This window comes from Danio aesculapii, chromosome 3 (assembly GCF_903798145.1).
Source record: "Danio aesculapii chromosome 3, fDanAes4.1, whole genome shotgun sequence".
Classification (NCBI taxonomy): Eukaryota; Metazoa; Chordata; class Actinopteri; order Cypriniformes; family Danionidae; genus Danio; species Danio aesculapii.
In genome coordinates, this window is record NC_079437.1 from 15632966 (window position 1) to 15656986 (window position 24021).

The 24021-nt window shown below is 34.1% G+C and overlaps 1 protein-coding gene across 4 annotated transcripts in view; it reads left to right on the top strand.

The window, feature by feature from the left end:
• stat3 (signal transducer and activator of transcription 3 (acute-phase response factor)) overlaps nt 1-24021 on the top strand; it is an 86393-nt gene that overhangs the window by 53320 nt on the left and 9052 nt on the right. For 2 of the 4 annotated variants that reach the window (XM_056453248.1, XM_056453247.1), the window contains exons 13-22: nt 1053-1100; nt 1213-1296; nt 3696-3794; nt 5278-5413; nt 7867-7919; nt 8036-8130; nt 8253-8392; nt 10409-10627; nt 12225-12267; nt 17700-17759. In XM_056453248.1, coding sequence (XP_056309223.1) covers nt 1053-1100; nt 1213-1296; nt 3696-3794; nt 5278-5413; nt 7867-7919; nt 8036-8130; nt 8253-8392; nt 10409-10627; nt 12225-12267; nt 17700-17759 — 977 coding nt within the window. Of the gene's footprint in view, nt 1-1052; nt 1101-1212; nt 1297-3695; nt 3795-5277; nt 5414-7866; nt 7920-8035; nt 8131-8252; nt 8393-10408; nt 10628-12224; nt 12268-12565; nt 12993-17699; nt 17760-24021 lie in introns of those variants that run through there. The other 2 variants (XM_056453250.1, XM_056453249.1) reach the window with 2 other exon arrangements.

The following is a 24021-nucleotide window of genomic DNA, read 5'->3' on the forward strand; positions in this document are numbered from 1 at the left end:
TTTCAAAGCTCCTAACCATGTGTTTTCTGGAGTTGTGTGTGTTTCTTTAACTGTGGGCACTGTTATGTTTCTCTGAACTGAAATGAAAACTCCCTCAACATAATCAAATATATTTGTGTACGTCAGTTTCAGCATTGAATATATTTAATTTCGAGCATGATTTTTGCTTTTAGTAAAGAAAGATGTACACTTTATTAGTAGCAAGGTTTACTGTTGAGGTCAGAAATTGTGTAATAATCTATCAAATCTTTTTTTTACACTAGCTTAGTTCATCATAGGCTACAAATATGCTTTAAAATTACTGTATATATAATAAATCACTCTGTTTTTTTATATTCAAATTCTTAAATTCATAGTCACCTTTTCATGCTTTGTAACAAATCAGAGAATGAAACGTTTTTAACAGTATCCTTAAATCAAGGTGTTTACTTGAGATGCTAAGTGAAGAAATGCATTCTTGTTTTCAGGGAATCTGAACAATTTTGAGTTTGTGTGTCACAAATGTCTGTGATCCTCGACAACAAGTTTTTGTCATTTCACTTCTGAATGAAATGGATCTTGATTTAAGAATAGAAAATGTAGATGTTTGAGCTTGGAAAAACACCAAAAAATAAACCTCACTTTATTTACACAGTGGTCAGAAAGTACAGGAAAAGTTATTTCAATGAGCTATCCAATGTGAGCTTTTCACAACTTGACTATTTATATAGTTTATTTTTTTAGTACAAATGTTTTATTTTCAGACATTGAAATGTTGCTTTATAAAACATTCATGTGTTATGTTCTCTTCAAATTATTCAAGAACTTGAATCTTGGATCTTAAACAAATCCTTTAATAAGTCAAGACAATTCATAGTGCTGTTTACAATGCAGATTTTGTCAAAGCAGATGACATGCAGCAGATGAATATTAAAATGAATTAAAAGCAATCAAACTTATTTTGGGGGGGTTATAAAGCTCGTTTTACTGATGAAATGGTCACTGATTGATACATTTAAATGTAATTCATTGAAACTGCTCTACAAGCTTGCTATTTTTCTTCTGTCTTTCAGACTCTACGAGAGCAGAGGTGTGGTAATGGAGGCCGAACCAATAGTGATGTAAGGCTTTCTATCATTTTTGTTATGCAAAAATATATATACATGTGTATATATGTATATAGTGTGTATAAGAAGTCAGTATTAGCATTGACCTTTGACCTCTGAACTACAGGCCTCTCTAATAGTGACCGAAGAGTTGCATCTGATCACATTTGAGACAGAAGTCTACCACCAAGGACTTAAGATTGACCTTGAGGTAAAAAAATACACATTTCAAGTCATTATTTTTTTCTATTGCGCTTTATACAATGCAGATTGTCAAAGCACAATTAAAATTAATATCAGGTATGAAGTTTGATAATTGTGAAACAAGCTTTATGCGCGTTCAGTTCCACAGAATGCTTGTTGTGTTTTTTAGTTCAGTGATGATTCAGTTTAGTTCAGTGTGAATGTCATTGTTGAAGGATTGATTCACTGTAGAGTTTACATTTGTTTGGATTCCATTTTTAAATTAGTTACTTAATTTTAGTAGTGCGTGTGTGAGCTTGCGTGTGTACGTTTACGGATGTGCTGTTGCCTGCGTGCGTTTGCCTGCCTGCCTGTCTGCCTGCGTTTGCGTACGTGCGTTTGCGTGCGTGCGTGCGTTTGCGTACGTGCGTTTGCGTGCGTGCGTTTGCGTGCGTGCGTTTGCGTACGTGCGTTTGCGTACGTGCGTTTGCGTACGTGCGTTTGCGTGCGTGCGTTTGCGTGCGTGCGTTTGCGTGCGTGCGTTTGCGTACGTGCGTTTGCGTGCGTGCGTTTGCGTGCGTGCGTGCGTTTGCGTACGTGCGTTTGCGTACGTGCGTTTGCGTACGTGCGTTTGCGTGTGCAGATGTGCGTACGTGTGTTTTTGCGTGCGTGCTTTTGCGTGCGTGCATGTGCGTATGTGCGTTTGCGTGCATACATTTGCATGTGTGTGTGCGTTCGAATGCGTGCACGCGCCAGTGTGTGCATGCCTGTGTATGCACGCCGGTATGAATCTGCGCGCAGTGTGCGTGTGTGTGTGTGTGTGTTCAATGCACATATATAAAATGCATTTTTGCAATCAGTAGCATGTCTAGTGAATTGAAATCATCAAAAGTGATCAACAATTGAACAATTTTTGAAGAATTTAACAAAATTATAATTTTAGGAATTACATATATAAATTTAGAAAACTGAAAACTACAATTTTTGTACATTTTTTTTTATTATTTTTTTTTAAACGTATAAAAATTCTTCTACGTATACATGATGACAATAGCTTTTCTGTAAATCTGTAAAAAAATGTGCTCATGCTTCAGATTGCATGCACCAAACAAACTGCACCATTCATTCACAGAGAAACCAGCAGAATATGCAGATCTCATATTTTATATTGTCCATCTTGTTTAATATTTGCTAACAATAGTCCATATCACAATTTGATTAAGTGGACAGCACTACATTTGATTCATTCATCTGCCAAATTCCATGATTTCCATGTTATATATCTAATTTCACTTTTGCAACTGGATTCTGCAATTCTGCCTGGATTTCCTGAATCTGTGAGATCATGGCTCCCTAAATGCAGTTTCAACCTAGAAATGACACTTCATTTCTACGATCAAAATGTAAGAACAAAATAAAATGTCAAACACGTCTTATCACGGCATGATTCCTGTGACAAAGACATTATCCTGTTGGGCTTTATATCAAATCAAAGATGATAATATTATGAAACCCTGAGTGCCGATTAAGTCCATCATCACACTGCTTCAAGCGATTGATTCGCCATCCAGAAAGGCAATGAGGTCATTGTGATAGGCTGTTGCCGTGATACCAGCAGTGGGAGGACATGAATATGTAACCCGGCAGCGTTTAAGCCTGTGTGCTTATTATAAGCTGATAAGAGCGCACGCAAAATCATGCCTATTCTGTGGGTGGGCACAACAGGCTCACATCAAATACCAACACACACTCAGCAGGGTAATTAAATGAGATCATTAAACCATTCGGCTTCGTTTGCTTAAAGGGATAGTTCACCCAAAATAATTTACTTCTGTCATCATTTATTCACTCTTTAATGTTTCAAACCTTCATGAGTTTCACAAAAGAAGATATTTTGAAAAACGTTGAACACCTCTCACCATTGACTGCTGTAGTATTTGTTTTTTTTCTGCTGTGGTTCCACTTCAGGGAGCATAAATACATTTACATTTAGTCATTTAGCAGACGCTTTTGTCCAAAGTGACTTGAGGAGGCATTTAGCAACTCACCAAGAAGAGGCAATACACACAAGAAGTGCTAAATATACAAAGGGACTGTTTGTGTTCAGAGAATTAAGTGCTACAGTAAGGAGGTGGAGTGTTTTTAAGACATATAAAGTGCAAAACTGGTCAATGAGATGAAAGAGTGGGTTTTCTACAGGTGGTTTGTCAAACCAACTCACCCGTGTGAGGCACACTCAGAATCGCATAATGTTTTGTAGTTTTTTATAATGTGCAATAAATAGTGAGTAAATTGTCATTTTTGGGTGAACTACCCCTTTAATCATTCAACCTCCAAGTCTCTATTTGCACTTGTCATATTTCTGACTGACATAAAGCAGGATTTGTTATTGTTTATTTAATCTGAATGTCTTTTATTTGTGTCCAGACGCACTCTCTCCCGGTGGTGGTCATCTCTAATATCTGCCAAATGCCAAACGCATGGGCCTCCATCCTGTGGTACAACATGCTGACCAACCATCCCAAGGTTTGAAATACTTTGAAGTACTGTACTTTTTAAACAAAATAATTATTTATTTTTTTAAAAGCTTCCATGAAATTAAAATGAGTCTTTTTAGATGTCAGTATGTGTATTGTTTTAGAATATCTATAAGCTAGTGCGCACCAAAACAGTGACAAAATTTGCATTTAGGAGACGGGGCTCGTAAAATCTGGTAGCCCGGCGTCCCAGGGCTATAGATTTTTTTTTTTTAGTTGGGCTACCAAAATCTATCTACACGCTGCCCAGCAGGCCAGTGGGAGTAAAATATATTTCAATGCTTTTACACTCTCTCACAAAGCGGATAACTATGTTTGTGCTATGCTGCTGATATGGCAGCAGTAAATCCAATTGTTGATAAAAAAGGAGAAAAGCCGCAATATTATCAACTACCTCCCAAATAACATAGTGTTTCTGTCAGTTTAATCGCTTGTTCTGTACTGAATATGCGGCACTGAAATGCACAAACACTCGTCACTCACTCAGAGATTGCACCGATAAGATTCAGATAGAGAAATGGCCTGAGCTAAGCTTTAAATGTAATAATCATATGTTTCATATTTAAATCGCATTAACGTGTCTATAGCAGCAGCATAAACCGAACATCCTGATTCATTATTTTCTTACCTCAGAATTGTTCAGAACTGTACAGTTTAATAGAACGTCTTTCTTTGGCCAACAAGCAGTTTCACATAATGAGACCTGTGTAAGCTATGCAAAATTAAAAATATATATTTATGCAATTATTTAACATTAAGATCAAGATACTTAAGTCGTTTATACTGTAATGAAAAAACATCCCTTTTTGAACTATGCAAGTGTGATTCTTCCTGAAAAGCGCGTAAAGAGAACAGATGCAAGAGCTTAAGATAGATAGAAATACACATTATAAGTTAATAAGGATAAGTTAATGTCATCTGTCTACTTTATGGTTACGGTTATTCAGCTGGATAGGTAAACAATTGGCAGTCAGCCTGTGAAAGTAAATGTCAGTCTATTTTTTGACCTGCACTTAAAGGGATCGTTAAAGGGGCAGTTACCCAAAAATGAAAATGAACCCACTATTAACTCCCTTAACTTGTTTCAAACCTGTTGGAGGTTTTATTCTTTTTGTTAAACATGGATAAAGATATTTTGAAGAATATGTTTAAAATAGAAAGAAACACAAACAGATCTGAAATCAGTGAAGGGTGAGAAAATAATGACCCAATTTTCCAGTTTGGGTGAAATATCTATTTCAGTGCGTCTTCTCTACCTCAGAGCTAAAATATATACATAACAATGTTCACTTAACATCATTTTTTTTTGGTTATTAAAAAGTTTAAAAAGGTAAATAATACAATTTTGTGTGTATTAAGTATGTGTTTTTCTCAACTTTTTCGATGGTTGGTATTATCACTTCATACTGTAGGTCTTGGATCTCATCATGTAAGCTACTAATAAGTATTGTTCTCTTTTTCTCTGTTCACAGAACGTGAATTTCTTCACCAAACCTCCAGTAGGAACATGGGATCAGGTGGCGGAGGTGCTCAGCTGGCAGTTCTCATCCACAACCAAGAGAGGACTTACCATTGAGCAGCTCACCACACTTGCAGAGAAACTTCTGGGTATGTGTGTGTTTGTGTGGTTGTGTTATGTAATACACAGTGGGATTCTAAGGTTTTTTTCCCATTTAAACCTGTAAATAAATAAATAGTAGGTTATGCTTCAGATGGTCAAATTGATGGTTATGGTGATAATATAATTAGTAATTTAAAAAATCAGGTAAATAAATGGAAAATGGATAGTGTTTTCTGTCATGGTAAATGGTTTTGCTAGTACCCAGCAAGCAATTTTGTGTTTTATAGATGTCTAATAGACATCTAAACGTAGACTGCTTGGCTAAAACAAGGCTAAACTTGTGCTGTCAGTGAAAGACTAATAGACATCTAAGAATAGCCCAAAACTGTCAAATAGACAGATTAGATAGACTTTGTGTAGTCATTCATTTCTGTTTATTTGATGACTAGTCTTGTTTTGGCCTATTCTTATGTCTATTTTTACTGACAGCCCAAATTTTAGCCAAGACAACTATGTTTAGATGTCTATTAGACTTTACTTTAGACTTTAGACTTTACTAGACTCTTTACTTTCATCTGAACATCTTATACAGTATTACAGTAGTCAGTATAAATTTTGTTCATTAACAGTTGGTCTGAAGTAATCTGAACTATTTTTTATTACTTTATTTAAAGGTAACATAATAGTTTTAATAACTCATTTGTAATATTTGATTTATTTAATCTTTGCCATGATGACAGTAAATAATGTTTGACTAGATATTTTTCAAGACACTTCTATACTGCTTAAAGTTGCATTTAAAGGCTTAACTAGGTTAATTAGGTTAGCTAGACAAGTTAGGGTAATTAGACAAGTTATTGTATAATGATGGTTTGTTCTGTAGACTATCGGAAAAATATATTGCTTAAAGGGGCTAATAATTTTGACATAAAAATTTAGAAAATTAAAAACTGCTTTTATTCTAGCCGAAATAAAACAAATAAGACTTTCTCCAGAAGAAAAAATATTATCAGACATACTGTGAAAATTTCCTTGCACTGTTAAACATCATTTGGTAAATATTTAAAAAAGAAAAAAAAAATCAAAGGGGGGCTAATAATTCTGACTTCAACTGTATACTGGCATGGAAAGGAAACAGTAAAGTGTTTGACTCCTATGAGCTTGGGCGACGGCATCCATACATCTCTGCAATGACTCAAATAACTTATTAATAAAGTCATCTGGAATGGCAAAGAAAGCGTTCCTGCAGGACTCCCAGAATTCATCAAGATTCTTTGGATTCATCTTCAATGCCTCCTCCTCCATCTTACCCCAGACATGCTCAAGAATGTTCATGTCTGGTGACTGGGCTGGCCAATCCTGGAGCATCTTGACCTTCTTTGCTTTCAGGAACTTTGATGTGGAGGCTGAAGTATGAGAAGGAGCGCTATCCTGCTGGAGAATTTGCCCTCTCCTGTGGTTTGTAATGTAGTGGGCAGCACAAATGTCTGGATACCTCAAGCTGTTGATGTTGCCATCCACACGCAGATCTCTTGCACACCCCATACTGAATGTAATCCCAAACCATGATTTTTCCTTCACCAAACTTGACTGATTCCTATGAGAATATTGGATGCATGCGGGTTCCAATAGATCTTCTGCAATATTTGTTAAGATTGGGAGGCAGTTCAACAGAAGATTCATCAGAAAATTCAACCTTCTGCCACTTTTCAAAATTATCAACTAAAAGTCAAGTTATTATTTGTTGCTCTTACAGCTGGGATTGACGATAAGACTTTTGTCAGGTAGTGTAGATTTGTCAAATAAATCAAGAAATTGACCCTAAGGAGCCTAACATTTTCATATGGATCTAGTCCTTAAAAATCTGAGTCAATCCATCTGAATAACAGATATCATGTCGGAAAATCCAGTTCTAGAATGAAGGGGGTAAAGATGATTTCCAATTGTTAAGCACTAGTCTTTTATCCACGACCATGCCTTTTATTATAGACTCTTGCATTGTTTGAAGGAGAGAAGTATTTTGTGAGAAGCCAAAAATGGCAAGATTGGCATCTGGTAGAAAAGGTCTGCTATAAACCTTGTAATACCAGTCAAATATGTTGGTGCAGAATCTATTCAGTAAGGGACAGAGCCAAAAGGCGTGAGCAACCATGTCCTCTGCTATCTTGCATCTATCACACATTGGTGAGACAGAAGGATTTTATGTAGCTTGGCTTTAGTGTACTATGTATGTCCTTAAATTGAATCAGTTGGTGTCTGCTGTTGACTGAGCATGACCGTATTAAAGTCAAACAATTGTCCCACGTGTCTCCAGAGATTTCGATTCCCAGGTAACTTTAAATCTCATAGAGGATACTGTAACACAACTTTCAGATAAACACACAAATTTAGAAATAAGATGTCTAGAATCAACTTGTGATTTTATCTTACTATATCTATAATAAAATGAACAGTAAATGTATGATTCAGTGTATAATTGTGCGTGTCTGTTTTTGTGCAGGTCCCTGTGTCAACTACTCCGGTTGCCAGATCACATGGGCTAAGTTCTGCAAAGTATGTTTCTGCAATAATCTTTTGTTTCTTGTTCTTTATAATTTTAGAGCGAATCATTTAGTTTCTATCAAGTTATTCTAAATGTTTTTCTTCTGCTTTTGCTTTGTGTCTCGCAGGAAAACATGGCAGGAAAAGGTTTCTCGTTCTGGGTGTGGCTGGACAACATTATTGACCTGGTGAAGAAATATATTTTGGCCCTATGGAATGAAGGGTGAGAGCTCATGCTGCACTGCGCCGTGTGTGCATTCATGCGGTGTTTATAGTTCATTGCATCAGCTGCTGCATGGGTGGTTGCATCAACCTCTTGTTCGTGTTTGTGTGTGTGTGCGTCAGGTATATTATGGGTTTCATCAGTAAAGAAAGAGAGAGGGCAATCCTGAGTCCAAAGCCTCCTGGGACGTTCCTGCTGCGCTTCAGTGAAAGCAGCAAAGAGGGAGGAATCACATTCACGTGGGTCGAGAAGGACATCAATGGTGAATGCATTTCTGTGCACATGATATTGTGTGCGCTGGAATTAAATATGGCAAAAATGGCATTCAAAAAAAGTTATTGTGGTGTTTTGTTTGTTTACTTTTTACTTTTTCATGTTTACACTTTTTGTACATATTAATTTGTATTTATATTTGATTTGTTTTGAATTGGTTTTGTTTTGTGCTTGTTTGCTTTCATTATTTATTTATTTATTTATTTATTTATTTATTTATGTGTAGAATTTGCCCTTTTGCTTTGATTTAGCTTTTTTATTTTTATTTTATTATTTTATTATTTTATTTTTATTTTATTTATTTTATTTGTTTTTTATTTGTTTTGAATTGGCTTTGTTTTGTGCTTGTTTGCTTTCATTATTTATTTATTTATTTATAGAATTTGCCTTTTTTGCTTTCGTTATTTATTTATAGAATTTGCCTTTTTGTTTTGTGTTTTTTTTGTTCACTTTTTGATTTATTTACGTTACTTTTGCATTTGCTTTGTTTTTTTTAGCATTTTTTTTGTTTTGATTTTTGTTTTTATTCATTTATACATTTTGTTTGGGATTTTCTTGATTTTTGTTGTGTGCTTTTTTGTTTTGGTTTGATTTTTGTTTTATTTATTCATTCATTTATTTTTGTTTTGAATTGGTTTTGTTTTATGCTTGTTTGCTTTTGTAATTTATTTATTTATAGAATTTACCTTTTTGCTTTTATTATTTATTTATTCATTCATAGAATTATCTTTTTTTTGCTTTAATTATTAATTTATTTATTTATAGAATTTGCCTTTTTGTTTTGTGCCTTTTTGCTTTTGGTTCACATTTTGATTTATTTATTTTAGTTTTGCATTTGCTTTTTTTGTCACTTTTTTGTTTTGATTTGTTTTATTCATTTATACATTTTGTTTGTGATTTCCTTGGTTTTTGTGTTGTGCTTTTTTGTTTTGATTTTGATTTTGTTTTCAGTTTTGTATATTTATTTGTTTATTGTTCTTTTGAATTTGTTTTGTGCTTTTTTTTTGGTTTGCTTTTTGTTTTATTTATTCATTCTTTTGTTTTTGTTTTGAATTGGTTTTGTTTTGTGCTTGTTTGCTTTGTTTATTTATGTATTTATGTAATTTGCCTTTTTGTTTTGTGTTTATTTGTTTTAGTTCACTCTTTGATTTGTGTTAGTTTTAAATTTGCCTATTTTTTTTTTTAGAACTTTTTTGTTTATTTTTGTTTTGTTCATGTTTATTTATTTATTTTTGTATTTCCTTTGTTTTGCGCTGTTTTGTTTTGGTTTGCTTTTTTAATTGATCCACTTATTTGCTTTTTATTTTATTTTAGTTTTGTTGTGTTTTTTTGCTTTTATTAATTAATTTATTTACTTATTTACATTTTTATTTTATTTATTCATTCATTTATTTTTAATTTGTTTTGAAATGGTTTTGTTTTGTGCTTGTGTGCTTTATTCATTTATAAAATTTGCCTTTTGTTTATAACTTTTTGTTTTATTTATTTATATATTTTGTTTGGGATTTTCTTGTTTTTTGTCTTGTGCTTTTTGTCTTGATTTAGATTGCTTTATTATATTTTTGTATGTTTATTTATTTATTTTGTTTTGAATTGGTTTTGTTTTGTGCTTTTCGTATTTTATTTATTTATTTACTTATTTATTTATGTTTAGAATTTGCCTTTTTGTTTTTTGTTTTGCTTTATCTTTTGATTTGTTAGTTTTGAATTTGCTTTGTTTTTGATTTTATTATTTTATTTAGCTCTTTGTTTAGATTCGTTTTTTTTTTGTGCTTATTTTATTTGGTTTGCTTTTTGTTTTAGATTTGTCTATTTTTTGCAGTTTTTTGGTTTGCTTTTTTAATGTATTTTTTATTTGCTTTTATTTGTTTGTTTGTTTGTTTATTTATATGTTTGGAATTAACATTATTTAAAATTTGACTTTGTTTTTTTGTTTGTTTTGGTGGTGTCAACATTGATATTGGCAATCACTGACGAGCATTTGTATTATTGTATGTGTGTGCAGGTAAGACCCAGATTCAGTCGGTTGAACCGTACACTAAGCAGCAGCTCAACAGCATGTCTTTTGCTGAGATCATCATGGGCTACAAGATCATGGATGCCACCAACATACTTGTGTCACCGCTGGTCTACCTGTACCCTGACATTCCCAAAGAGGAGGCGTTTGGCAAATACTGTCGCCCCGAGGCCCATCCGGACACGGAGTTCCCTGACACAGGATGTGGTGAGTGTCTTTTACAGGAATATAATTCATTCTGCCTCGGACAAAAAAAAAGCACATCTGTCTGTTGCTTGGCAGAGTTTGTCTCATCCCATTTTCATTTATTTTGGAGACTTTCTATATTGGAAGTGAACTGAATGGGTGTGGTTTACTAGAAACTTTTCCTTCTGAGAAAATTGCCTAAGAATAAGAGAGGAAAGAATGCAAAAACAAGACTTTATTCTATTGTTAAGTTAGAAACTATTTTAAACATCTGTGGATAATTATTAAAACAGTTATATGTTTGTTTGCCAATAATTAAATGATTTTCAGTTAAAAGTTATTTTGGAACTTCCAGTTAAAAATCCTCTTCCAAGATCTGTAAATAATAATTTTCAATTATTTTCCAAATGATGTTTAACAGAGCAAGGAAATTTTCACAGTATGTCTGATAATGTTTTTTCTTTGTAAGAAAGTCTTATTTGTTTTATTTCGGCTAGAATAAAAGCAGTTTTTAAAAACATTTTAAGGTCATTATTATATTAAGCAATATTTTTTTTTTCAATTGTCTACAGTATAAACCATCATTATACAATGGCTTTCCTAATTACCCTAACTTGCCTAATTAACCTAGTTAAGCCTTTAAAAGTAACTTTAAGCTGAATACTAGTATCTTAATCAGTTATTAGAAATGAGTTATTAAATCTATTATGTTTAGAAATGTGTTGAAAAAAATCTTTTTGTTAAACAGAAATTGGGGGAGAAATATACAGGGGGATTAATAATTTAGGAGGGATAATAATTCTGACTGCAAAATGTGGATCTTGTTTCAGACCCATTTGAGTTTCTTTCTTCTGTTGAACATAAGAGAAGATATTTTAATGAATGTTCACATGCCATTGACTTCCATAAGATTTTTCTACTAGTTTCCAACTTTCTACAGAATACCTTCTATGGGCATTCATCAGAAGGAAAAAAATAACCTTGTCTAATTTGGAACTTGTTGAATTGAGAGTAAATGCTGAGATTTTAGTGTGAAATATTCCTTTTAACATGACTTGTATATGCTGTAAAAAATGTTGGTTTCCACACAATGGATTTGTGTTGGCACAACATGAAGAAGTTAAGTTGATTTAATAGTTTTAACAAATTTAAGTGGATTGAGCAAAAAAAAGTTTTAAAAACTTAAAGTACAGTGTTCTTTCAACTTATTTTAAAGTAGTTTAAACAAAGAGCAATTGTCTTTTTTGTATGCATCTCAAGTGTCATATGGACTAGTGTTAATTTCATCCACAAAAATATTCGGTAAATATATCCTAGACAAAGACAGGATGACTCAGATGTCATTAGATACTAAAACTGACTACATCAACACGATGTAGATTGTTGACTAGAAGACTAAAATGTAGTCAGAAGGATAAGAACTAACAAAAATCTCTCTGTTTTCAATAAAGGTTCATTCCTTGACAGGTTCATGCCTTTTATGATTTTTTTTTTATTTGAGTGGGGTTTTTTTTGTGTAATTTTATTCATTTATTTATATTTTACTTTTTTTATGCCAGCAGCTCAATTTAAAGTCCTAAACTCATTTGACATCACATCCATTTGTTGCTTTTTTCAGTAACTCAACCCTACCTGAAGACCAAGTTCATCTGTGTCACCCCGTAAGTAGCACTTATTTCTTCCTCTGTGTGTGTCTGTATGTCTGTGTGTCTGTGTGTGCGTGTGTGCGTGTGTGCGTGTGTGCGTGTGTGCGTGTGTGCGTGTGTGCGTGTGTGCGTGTGTGCGTGTGCGTGTGTGTGTGCGTGTGTGTGTGCGCGTGCGTGTGCGTGTAAGCGTGTGTGTGTGTGTGTGTGTGTGTGTGTGTGTGTGTGTGTGTGTGTGTGTGTGTGTGTGTGTGTTTGAGCTTCCTGGAGTCTCTCTGTCCTCTTGTAAACTCTGAAATCTCTGGTGACTCTTCAGGCAGGAGCATATGCCTCCACTCAGTTCACTTTACACCATGGATCAGGGATGTAGCCACTACTGACTCTCCTGCACGGACCCTTCACATCACATCATCCTACAAAAGCACAATCTTGCACAGGAAGAGAGAAAGACATTTTAAAAAACAACACACACACACACATACACACACACACGATAATCAAAACAAATAATCAAAAGAGGTTCAGGTTTACTTTTGTTTTCTTTACATGTATAGCACTTGCATCTAAGCTGTTGTATAACCATATGATTCCATAAATTAGGATATTTAAATGCAAGATATTTTATTAAGAGAGATTTAATGTAATTTTAAAGATCAAGTTGTTAAATTATTTATTAAAAAGGGTCATTTTGGTTGTAAGGGTCTCCAACAACATACTGATCAATAAAGGTCAATAAACACTTTCATTGTCTTATAATCAGCATTTATTTTTACCTAATTATCCCAGCGACTCCCATATGATTCGTTCTGTGATTCATTTGTTCCCAAAGCCCTCCTTAGCATAAAGCTAATCTGCGCTGATTGGACCGATGACAGCCTGTTGCGATCGGTCGACAGCGTTCAGCGCGAGACAGAGTGAAATCCCCACCACGGCTTATCAACCCTATTGAAGTAATCAGAGTGCAGTGTGTATGTGTGAGCATACCTGCCAACACTCCTGTTTTTCCCGAGAGTCTCCCGTATTTCAGACCCATCTCCAGCCACCCACCCATTTTGTTATTTATCTCGAAAAACTCTCGTAATTTCAAAGACCCCCCACCCCGGTCCTCAGCATTTTGGTACGGTCTGTGAAAGCCCCGGGTCGCCAACATTGGTATAGGATTCGATGGCAGCGGCCGCCCAAAACACGCTTCATAGTAGTAACTAACACTACAGTACAGAGTACCCGGTTGTCAACTGTGTTATTCAGACTTCTCACCCCCAAACCTAACCCCCCAGTCTCCCGGATTTTCAGGGACAGATGTTGGCAGGGATGTGTGTGAGCCCAATGCACCAGCATATTGCTCTATTCTTAACCATAAGTGAAACAGTGACACACATTCAGTATTAATCCACACAGTGACAAAAGCTGAACTATTTTGAACCTTGACCGCTGCATGTGTTTAATAACAGCTGACGGTGGCCATAGCAACAACAAACGGCAGTGGAACTTGAGCTCACAAACGCATTTAAATCCGTAAACAAAGCGCCACGCGTCGCGTTTTCAACGTGGCATTAGACGCGATATGAGAATATAAAGAGTTAACCAGATAGAGTACAAGCGGTTACAAGTAACAAAACACAATTAAATACATAATTTGCAAGCTAGGAGGCAACCATTTTAACCGCACTTACTTACAATTGTGAAATGGAGGAAGAAACTGATCCATGATCCACTGATCTATGTATTGATAAAGTTCCTGTCAAGCTCTGACAAGTCCCTTACATCAAAAGTATTTTCTGATCCTTCCTTTAACAAACGGCTCACAAATATCCCGTTGTGTGTAGATTCCAGAAGCATGGACATAATTTTTTACTTTAATATGCATTCATCTTTTTCTTTAAATGGAGATTATTCAAAACATTAGACATGTTTCCTAAAGTTTGTCTTGTTTTTAGTCCAAATATATTAAAATTCTTAAATCAATAAGCATTTTCTAGGCAAGTAAAAACTTCTTTTGTTTTTAGTAAAAATAAGTCAAAACTAAGTGAATTTTTTAACTAAAACAAGAAAAAAAATTGGCAATAAAATAATTTGAAAACAAGATTATTTTACTTTTACCAAATTCCTAAAGTATCACAGAATTGAAAAAAAATGCGTGTAAATCAAAATTTTGACATTGCGTGGAAAAATTTTTATATGCAAAAACTAAACGCAGAATAAGAAACAACGAGGTCGCGTACCGAAAGATAATGAGCTTGAATTAAAAATGAAAACATGTTCAGACAAAATCAGTTCTTCCGCTCATATTTAAATGTTTTGTGTGCTTACAGTCTTTTACCCTTCACTCTTGTTCCCACATTCTGTAAGTTTCAGATAATACAGACAACTGTCAGTGATCATGGGGATTCATATAAATATTATATACTGTAACTTCAGACAACTGTCTATGATTCCAGGGAGCTCATATAAATATGAACATTTATACTGTAATATCAGGTCTGTGATCACAGGGGTTTCATATAACTATATTGTAACTTCTGAACCTTGCGGCACATGGGCTACAGCAGCAGAAGACCACACCGAGTGCCACTCCTGTCAGCTAAAAACAGGAAACTGAGGCTACAATTCACACATGTTCACCAAAATTAGACAATAGAAGATTGGAAAAACATTGCCTGGTCTGATGAGTCTCGATTTCTGGTGCAACATTCCAAAACATGCAATACGAGTTTCATTTAAACCACTGGCGGGCTTCAGCATCATCATTGGTCCACTGTTGAGATTGACAGTTGCTTCTCTAGGCAATCCTACGAAGGGAGAGTTGACGTCACTCCAATGCAAGTTGTAGCTGCTCAGTGTGCCAGGTGGGGATGCATTTGTTTCCAGGAGTTTCAGATAACATAGACACCTGTCAGTGATCACAGGGGATTCATATAAATATTATGTGTATACTGTAACTTCAGACAGCTGTCCATGATCGCAGGGGTTTCACATATTCATAAATATTATATACTGTAACTGCAGTCTGTCTGTGGTCACAGGGTTGATCTACAGGCTGTGTCATAACATATAATATACACTCACTGGCCACTTTATTAGGTACACCTAGTTGGACTCCCTTTTGCCTTCAGCCTTAATCCTTCGTGACATAGATTCAACAAGGTACTGAAAAACATTCCTTAGATATTTTGGTCCATATTGACATGATAGCACCATGCAGTTGCTGCAGATTTGTCGGCTGCACATCCATGATGCATATCTCCCTTTCCACCACATCCCTAAGGTGCTCTATTGGATTGAGATCTGCTGACTGTGGAGGCCATTTGAGTACAGTGAACTCATTTGCTGCGTCCCAATTCGCATACTTATATTGCGCCCTTAAAGTATGTATTTTTTATGTGAAGGAAAAGTTTATACTTTTGAGTGTGCAACAGAAGAGTATGCAAGCTTTGGGACATACTACTTCCTCTTTAACAGATCGTTGTGTTGCTTAGTTATGCCCCCTGTCAATCAGCCACACACCATTCACATTACTGCTGTATTTAATTTCTTACCTTATTAGAGAAGCAGCAGCAGGTAAATCTCCCATTCATGAGTCTTTCATGCAGCGAAATCTCCTCAGGTCTTTGGATAATTCTGCATTCAGACATGCAGACGTCCAAACGTGTCTTCATATAAATTCAGCATTGTTGTTGCAGATGAAATATAACACAGATAATGTGATTTTAAATATGTTCCAGTTGGCTAGATATTGACTAACAGTCATTCAAACATCTTTGCCGAAGCCTCTCTACTTGACGGTTGGTCTCATGTGTCCATCATGTTTGTAGTTTATTTACACTTTTCACATGCGTTTGCAGTTCTAATCGAATTCGTGTCCAATGCGCAATGTATTGTGGACAATATCAGCGGTTAGAGTATGGATGCTTCTATATATAAATTTTTAACCAAAAATAGCAAACCATCCAACAACATCTGGCATACTCTTTTCAACATACTATGGTTTGGAACATTCTAAATAATATTTAAGACGAATAGTATGCGGATTGGGACGCAGCAATTGTCTTGTTCAAGAAACCAGTCTGAGATGATTCACGCTTTATGACATGGTGCATCATCCTGCTGGAAGTAGCCATCAGAAGATGAGTACACTGTGGTCAAAAAAGGATAGACAGGGTGAGCAACACTACTCGGGTAGGCTGTGGCGTCGACACGATGCTCAATTGGTACAAATGGGCCCAAAGTGTGCCAAGAAAATATCCCCCACACCATTACACCACCACCACCAGCCTGAACCACTAATAAAAGGGAGGATGGCCCCATGCTTTCATATTGTTCACACCAAATTCTGACAAAACCATCCGAATGTTGCAGCAGAAATCAAGACTCATCAGACCAGGCAATATTTTTCCAATCTTCTATTGTTTAATTTTAGTGAGGCTGAGTGAATTGTAGCTCAACTGACAGGAGTGGCACCCGGTGTGGTCTTCTGCTGCTGTAGCCCTTCTGCCTCAAGTTTCAAAAGTTACAGTATATTTATATCTGATATTACAGTATAAATGTTTATATTTATATGAGCTCCCTGGAATCATAGACAGGTGTCGGAAGTTAAAGTATATCATATTTATATGAATCCCCCATGATCACTGACAGTTGTCTGTATTATCTTAAACTCACAGAATGTGGGAATAAGAGCAGTGGGAATAAAAACGTAAGCAGCCAAAACATTTAAATATGAGCAGAAAAACTGAATTTGTGGAAACACATTTTCTTTTTGATTCATGCTCATTATCTTTTAGAAAGCAACCTCATTGTTTCTTATTCTTTGTTTAGTTTTTGCTTTTGCACGTTATTATTTTACACGCAATGTCAATATTTTGATTTGCCTGCATTATTTTTATATCCACGATTCTTTGGGAGGAAATTTGATCCCACACCTGGCTGATTATTTTGATCGTTTAAAGGGAAAATTCACTTCATTTTGACTTATTTTTTAAAAACAAAACAATATTTATCATTTGTCTATGAAAGACTTTTTGATTTATGAATGTTTAGATTATTGAAACAAAAAAAACAAGACAAAACCTTGTAATTAACACTGTATTACACTTAAGTGTATTTGATTGTAATCTTTTACATTTATATACACCTATTCATATCGCACAATGAAAATATAACTTTCTTTGTCTCTAAACTGCATTTTGAATGTTATTTTATGTTTAAAACAATAGTTTAAGATTTGCTTTATAAACTGTAATCATACATCAAACTTTAAACAGTAGGAAACACACACAAAACATATGGATGGAATAAAAGCTGCTTCTAACCAAAGTCGTATTTGAATCACAAATGCTTTCTGTGCTTGTTGAAGGGTTGGATTTACTGGAGGTAGTGTGTTTGTGTGTGCGTGTGTGTGTATGAGCGTGTGTGTGTGTGTTAGGCAGGCTATAACTGACCTCTCTTCATAGGTGTCCTTCTGTCTTCATGGACTTCCCGGACAGTGAGCTGCTTGGGAACGGCTTCCCTGGGTAGGCATTAGGGAGCTGCTTTATGTGTGTGTGTGTAAGATGTAAACACACTCCTTTAGTCGCCTGCTAACATAGATTACTCCTTTTAACATCTCTAGATCTTGACCAAAGGGTTTCTGTTTTGCTCACTTCATCACTTTATAACACAATGTTTGGATTGAACTGGAACTGCACTCAATGTTTCATATTTCATCTTTCTGTTTTGTGCTGGTGATCTTGTTCTTTTGTTCATGAGGGGGGGTTATCTTCATTTTATTGTACTCAGAAGCTGTAACGTATTTCCATACTTAAGGAAAACACTTTTTTTTTTTTTTAATCTTCCATTTTGTCCCTCATCTTTCAGTTTTCTTCTTTACTCCTTTTGTTCTGTAGACGGGTTTGTGGTATATTAATGGTTTTGTCCGTCTCAATGTTAAACAATGTGGGTTTAGGACATTTTTCTGACGAAATCTATGGAGCCAGAACCAGACAACACAATTTACATTTACAAAATCCAATTTGTAAGTTCAAAATACAAAAATCCACTTCATAAATTCAAAAATACACAAATCCACTTCATAAATTCAAAAATACACAAATCCACTTCATAAATTCAAAAATACACAAATCCACTTCATAAATTCAAAAATACACAAATCCACTTCATAAATTCAAAAATACACAAATCCACTTCATAAATTCAAAAATACACAAATCCACTTCATAAATTCAAAAATACACAAATCCACTTCATAAATTCAAAAATACACAAATCCACTTCATAAATTCAAAAATACACAAATCCACTTCATAAATTCAAAAATACACAAATCCACTTCATAAATTCAAAAATACACAAATCCACTTCATAAATTCAAAAATACACAAATCTACTTCATAAATTCAAAAATACACAAATCCACTTCATAAATTCAAAAATACACAAATCCACTTCATAAATTCAAAAATACACAAATCCACTTCATAAATTCAAAAATACACAAATCCACTTCATAAATTCAAAAATACACAAATCCACTTCATAAATTCAAAAATACACAAATCCACTTCGTAAATTCAAAAATACACAAATCCACTTCGTAAATTCAAAAATACACAAATCCACTTCGTAAGTTCAAAAATACACAAATCCACTTCGTAAATTCAAAAATACACAAATCCACTTCGTAAATTCAAAAATACACAAATCCACTTTGTAAATACAAAAATACACAAATCTACTTCATATATCCAAAGAGCTTAGAATCACCAAGAGGCGACACTCAATAGAACATTCCATTGCAACAGCAGCGCCCAGCAACAGCCCCGCGATTCTGCAATCGGCTGTCCATTGGATCTTATTGAGGTGGCGATGGCAAGCAGATGCTTTGTTTTTATTTATTTATTTAAAAGCGCATTAAAGCGGAGATACAACATGAAAGACGACAATACAACACTTACAATCACAATCAACAGCACTTTTAATAGTTTATTTTACAGACTTTTATTATGCTGTTGTTCTATTGGACTTTTCATTCCAAAATGGCCGCCACGGCATCTAGTGGCTGTTTCCCAAATCGCACTAGAGTGTCACCTCTTGTTGATTCTATGCTCTTTGAAATATCTAAAACACCATTCAAATACACAAAACAATTCATAATTTCAAAACACTATTCATAATATGCACAAATCCAATTCGTGAATTCAAAACAAGATTCAAAAATACACAAATTCAATTAATAAACTCAAAATACGATTAAAAAATACACAAATAATTTGTAAATTTAAAATACGATTTCGTCTTTTTTTGGCAATTTAAAAATGACAGATTTTTGTGGCGATAATTCCCAAAAATTTGCGTACATTTTTGTGATTTTATATATATATATATGTAAAGAATTATATGTATATATGTAAAGAATTATATGTATATGTAAAGAATTATATGTATTTACCATATTAGGTAACCTATTATGTTAGGTGTGCAATCTGAAACAATGACAAAAAACATAAAAACAAAGCTTATTTATTATGGTTTCTTGTCGAGACAAGATCTGAAGCAGTAGGGATTAAGCCAAAGGAAGTTTGTAAAACTCTTATTTTTATCCATGATCCTACTTTCTCTCAGATTTTACTCCACAGAGCATCTAACATGTCACATAGGACATGCCTTAGGGCTTCCTCTACTGTAATACACCTAAAACACAGATTGCCGTAAAACTCGTCAATGGCAGGGAAGCGTTTCCTCTCGTTAACTGCAGGGAAAGAGTTAAACAAAATAATTTATTGATTTGACGCACATCATAATACCAGTCATACATGTAAAGCACAAATAATGGTTTTCAATTCGGTCACGTGCAGCGGCCGTCACTTTTGAACCAATCTCATCTCCACCTGTCTACTGCATTGCTCCGTTTGCTCCAACTTTGTTTTGCAGTCTGAGACGTGTTAAACACACAAAACGCCCAATTCTCGCCACAGGATGTCTTTATCTCATCTTTGCATTGCCTTTACATGTTAATCACTCACGTTCATCTGCGTCTGCTTACTGCACAAGCTGAAAACTCCCCCACCCCCCACTTCCATGTAATGAATTGATTTTGAGGGCGCAGGTGAGACTTTTTTTTGGGAGAGTGAGATTTTTCTAGAGACACTCAAATGCAACATGTGTGCTGTGAATGCAATGTTTATAAGTCATGTAAAACAATTCATTGCAAACTGAAATAAATATAATTTGATTATATAGTTTGGAATTGGATGTTCTATGAGATTATTTACATTTTTTTGCGATTTATTTTGCGTTTAACAAAGAACTTTGCAGAATCGCTAAATTTTTCGACTTTTTTTTTTGTTGATTTTTGTGTTGGATTCAGCGATCGCGGAACTGCGAAAAACTAGAGGGTCTGTAATATACACAGATTCAAAAATACACAAAACAATTCATAAATTCAAAACACGATTCGTGAATACACAAATCCAATTCATAAATTCGAAAATACACAAATCCCATTCATGTTCAAAACATGATTCATAATATATATAAATCCAATTCATAAATTCAAAAATACACAAATCCACTTCATAAATTCAAAAATACACAAATCCACTTCATAAATTCAAAAATACACAAATCCACTTCGTAAATTCAAAAATACACAAATCCACTTCGTAAGTTCAAAAATACACAAATCCACTTCATAAATTCAAAAATACACAAATCCACTTCGTAAATTCAAAAATACACAAATCCACTTTGTAAATACAAAAATACACAAATCTACTTCATATATCCAAAGAGCTTAGAATCACCAAGAGGCGACACTCAATAGAACATTCCATTGCAACAGCAGCGCCCAGCAACAGCCCCGCGATTCTGCAATCGGCTGTCCATTGGATCTTATTGAGGTGGCGATGGCAAGCAGATGCTTTGTTTTTATTTATTTATTTAAAAGCGCATTAAAGCGGAGATACAACATGAAAGACGACAATACAACACTTACAATCACAATCAACAGCACTTTTAATAGTTTATTTTACAGACTTTTATTATGCTGTTGTTCTATTGGACTTTTCATTCCAAAATGGCCGCCACGGCATCTAGTGGCTGTTTCCCAAATCGCACTAGAGTGTCACCTCTTGTTGATTCTATGCTCTTTGAAATATCTAAAACACCATTCAAATACACAAAACAATTCATAATTTCAAAACACTATTCATAATATGCACAAATCCAATTCGTGAATTCAAAACAAGATTCAAAAATACACAAATTCAATTAATAAACTCAAAATACGATTAAAAAATACACAAATAATTTGTAAATTTAAAATACGATTTCGTCTTTTTTTGGCAATTTAAAAATGACAGATTTTTGTGGCGATAATTCCCAAAAATTTGCGTACATTTTTGTGATTTTATATATATATATATATATATATATATATATATATATATATATATATATATATATATATATATATATATATATATATATATATATATATATATATATATATATATATATATATATATATAATTCTTTACATACATATATATATATATATATATATATATATATATATATATATATATATATATATATGTAAAGAATTATATGTATATATGTAAAGAATTATATGTATATGTAAAGAATTATATGTATTTACCATATTAGGTAACCTATTATGTTAGGTGTGCAATCTGAAACAATGACAAAAAACATAAAAACAAAGCTTATTTATTATGGTTTCTTGTCGAGACAAGATCTGAAGCAGTAGGGATTAAGCCAAAGGAAGTTTGTAAAACTCTTATTTTTATCCATGATCCTACTTTCTCTCAGATTTTACTCCACAGAGCATCTAACATGTCACATAGGACATGCCTTAGGGCTTCCTCTACTGTAATACACCTAAAACACAGATTGCCGTAAAACTCGTCAATGGCAGGGAAGCGTTTCCTCTCGTTAACTGCAGGGAAAGAGTTAAACAAAATAATTTATTGATTTGACGCACATCATAATACCAGTCATACATGTAAAGCACAAATAATGGTTTTCAATTCGGTCACGTGCAGCGGCCGTCACTTTTGAACCAATCTCATCTCCACCTGTCTACTGCATTGCTCCGTTTGCTCCAACTTTGTTTTGCAGTCTGAGACGTGTTAAACACACAAAACGCCCAATTCTCGCCACAGGATGTCTTTATCTCATCTTTGCATTGCCTTTACATGTTAATCACTCACGTTCATCTGCGTCTGCTTACTGCACAAGCTGAAAACTCCCCCACCCCCCACTTCCATGTAATGAATTGATTTTGAGGGCGCAGGTGAGACTTTTTTTTGGGAGAGTGAGATTTTTCTAGAGACACTCAAATGCAACATGTGTGCTGTGAATGCAATGTTTATAAGTCATGTAAAACAATTCATTGCAAACTGAAATAAATATAATTTGATTATATAGTTTGGAATTGGATGTTCTATGAGATTATTTACATTTTTTTGCGATTTATTTTGCGTTTAACAAAGAACTTTGCAGAATCGCTAAATTTTTCGACTTTTTTTTTTGTTGATTTTTGTATTGGATTCAGCGATCGCGGAACTGCGAAAAACTAGAGGGTCTGTAATATACACAGATTCAAAAATACACAAAACAATTCATAAATTCAAAACACGATTCGTGAATACACAAATCCAATTCATAAATTCGAAAATACACAAATCCCATTCATGTTCAAAACATGATTCATAATATATATAAATCCAATTCATAAATTCAAAAATGCAAAAATTCAATTTATAAATTCAAAAATGCACAAATCCAATTCATAAATTCAAAAATACACAAATCCAATTCATAAATTCAAAAATACACAAATCCAATTCATAAATTCAAAAATACACAAATCCAATTCATAAATTCAAAAATACGCAAATCCCATTCATAAGTTTAAAACAGGATTCATAATATACACAAACCCAATTCATTTGGTGAAAATATTTATGATTTTTCCTTGTAAATTCACCAATTGCGTGTTGTATTTATGAATTGTGTTTTGAGTTTACAAATTGGATTTTGTAAACATGAATTGTGCTGTGCATGTATGAACTTTATTTGGTAAATTTATTATTTCTGAGACTGATCTGGCTCCATAGAAATCCGAGACTTTTGTCACATGTGTTTTGTATGTACAAGTCTTGTTCTTTTTGCCTTGGTTGAAGGTAATAAAACTTTGTCAACAGGAATTTTCAGTGTGTATCAGATATGAAGAAAACTCTGTAGAACTCTGTAGAAAATTATACTGTAGAATATACCACTTTGCAGAAATGAATCCATTGTAAAACTTTTATTAGTTCTGTTTTAGCATGATCAAATATTCAAAATAAAACATTGCTCTTTACATGCCACATTATATACCGTTGAAACTTCTGTGGAATTAAATTGTAATTATTTATCAAATATTTGATGTTTAAAAGAGCATTTGCCTTTTCCCTATTTCTTTTAGATTGCCTGGAATAAAAAATATGATTTTAAGGTCTAAATCAGGGGTTCTCAAACTTGGTCCTGGAGGTCTGTTGTCCTGCAGATTTTAGCTACAACTTGTCTCAACAGACCTGCAAGGATGTTTCTAGAAAGCCTAGTAAAAGCTTGGTTTAGCTAACTCAGGTGTGTCTGATTGGGGTTGGAGCGAAAATCTGCAGGACACCAGACCTCCAGGACCGAGATTAGGAACCCCTGGTCTATATTGTTAGCCCCCTTATGAAATTATTTGGTCCCACTTTATATTAA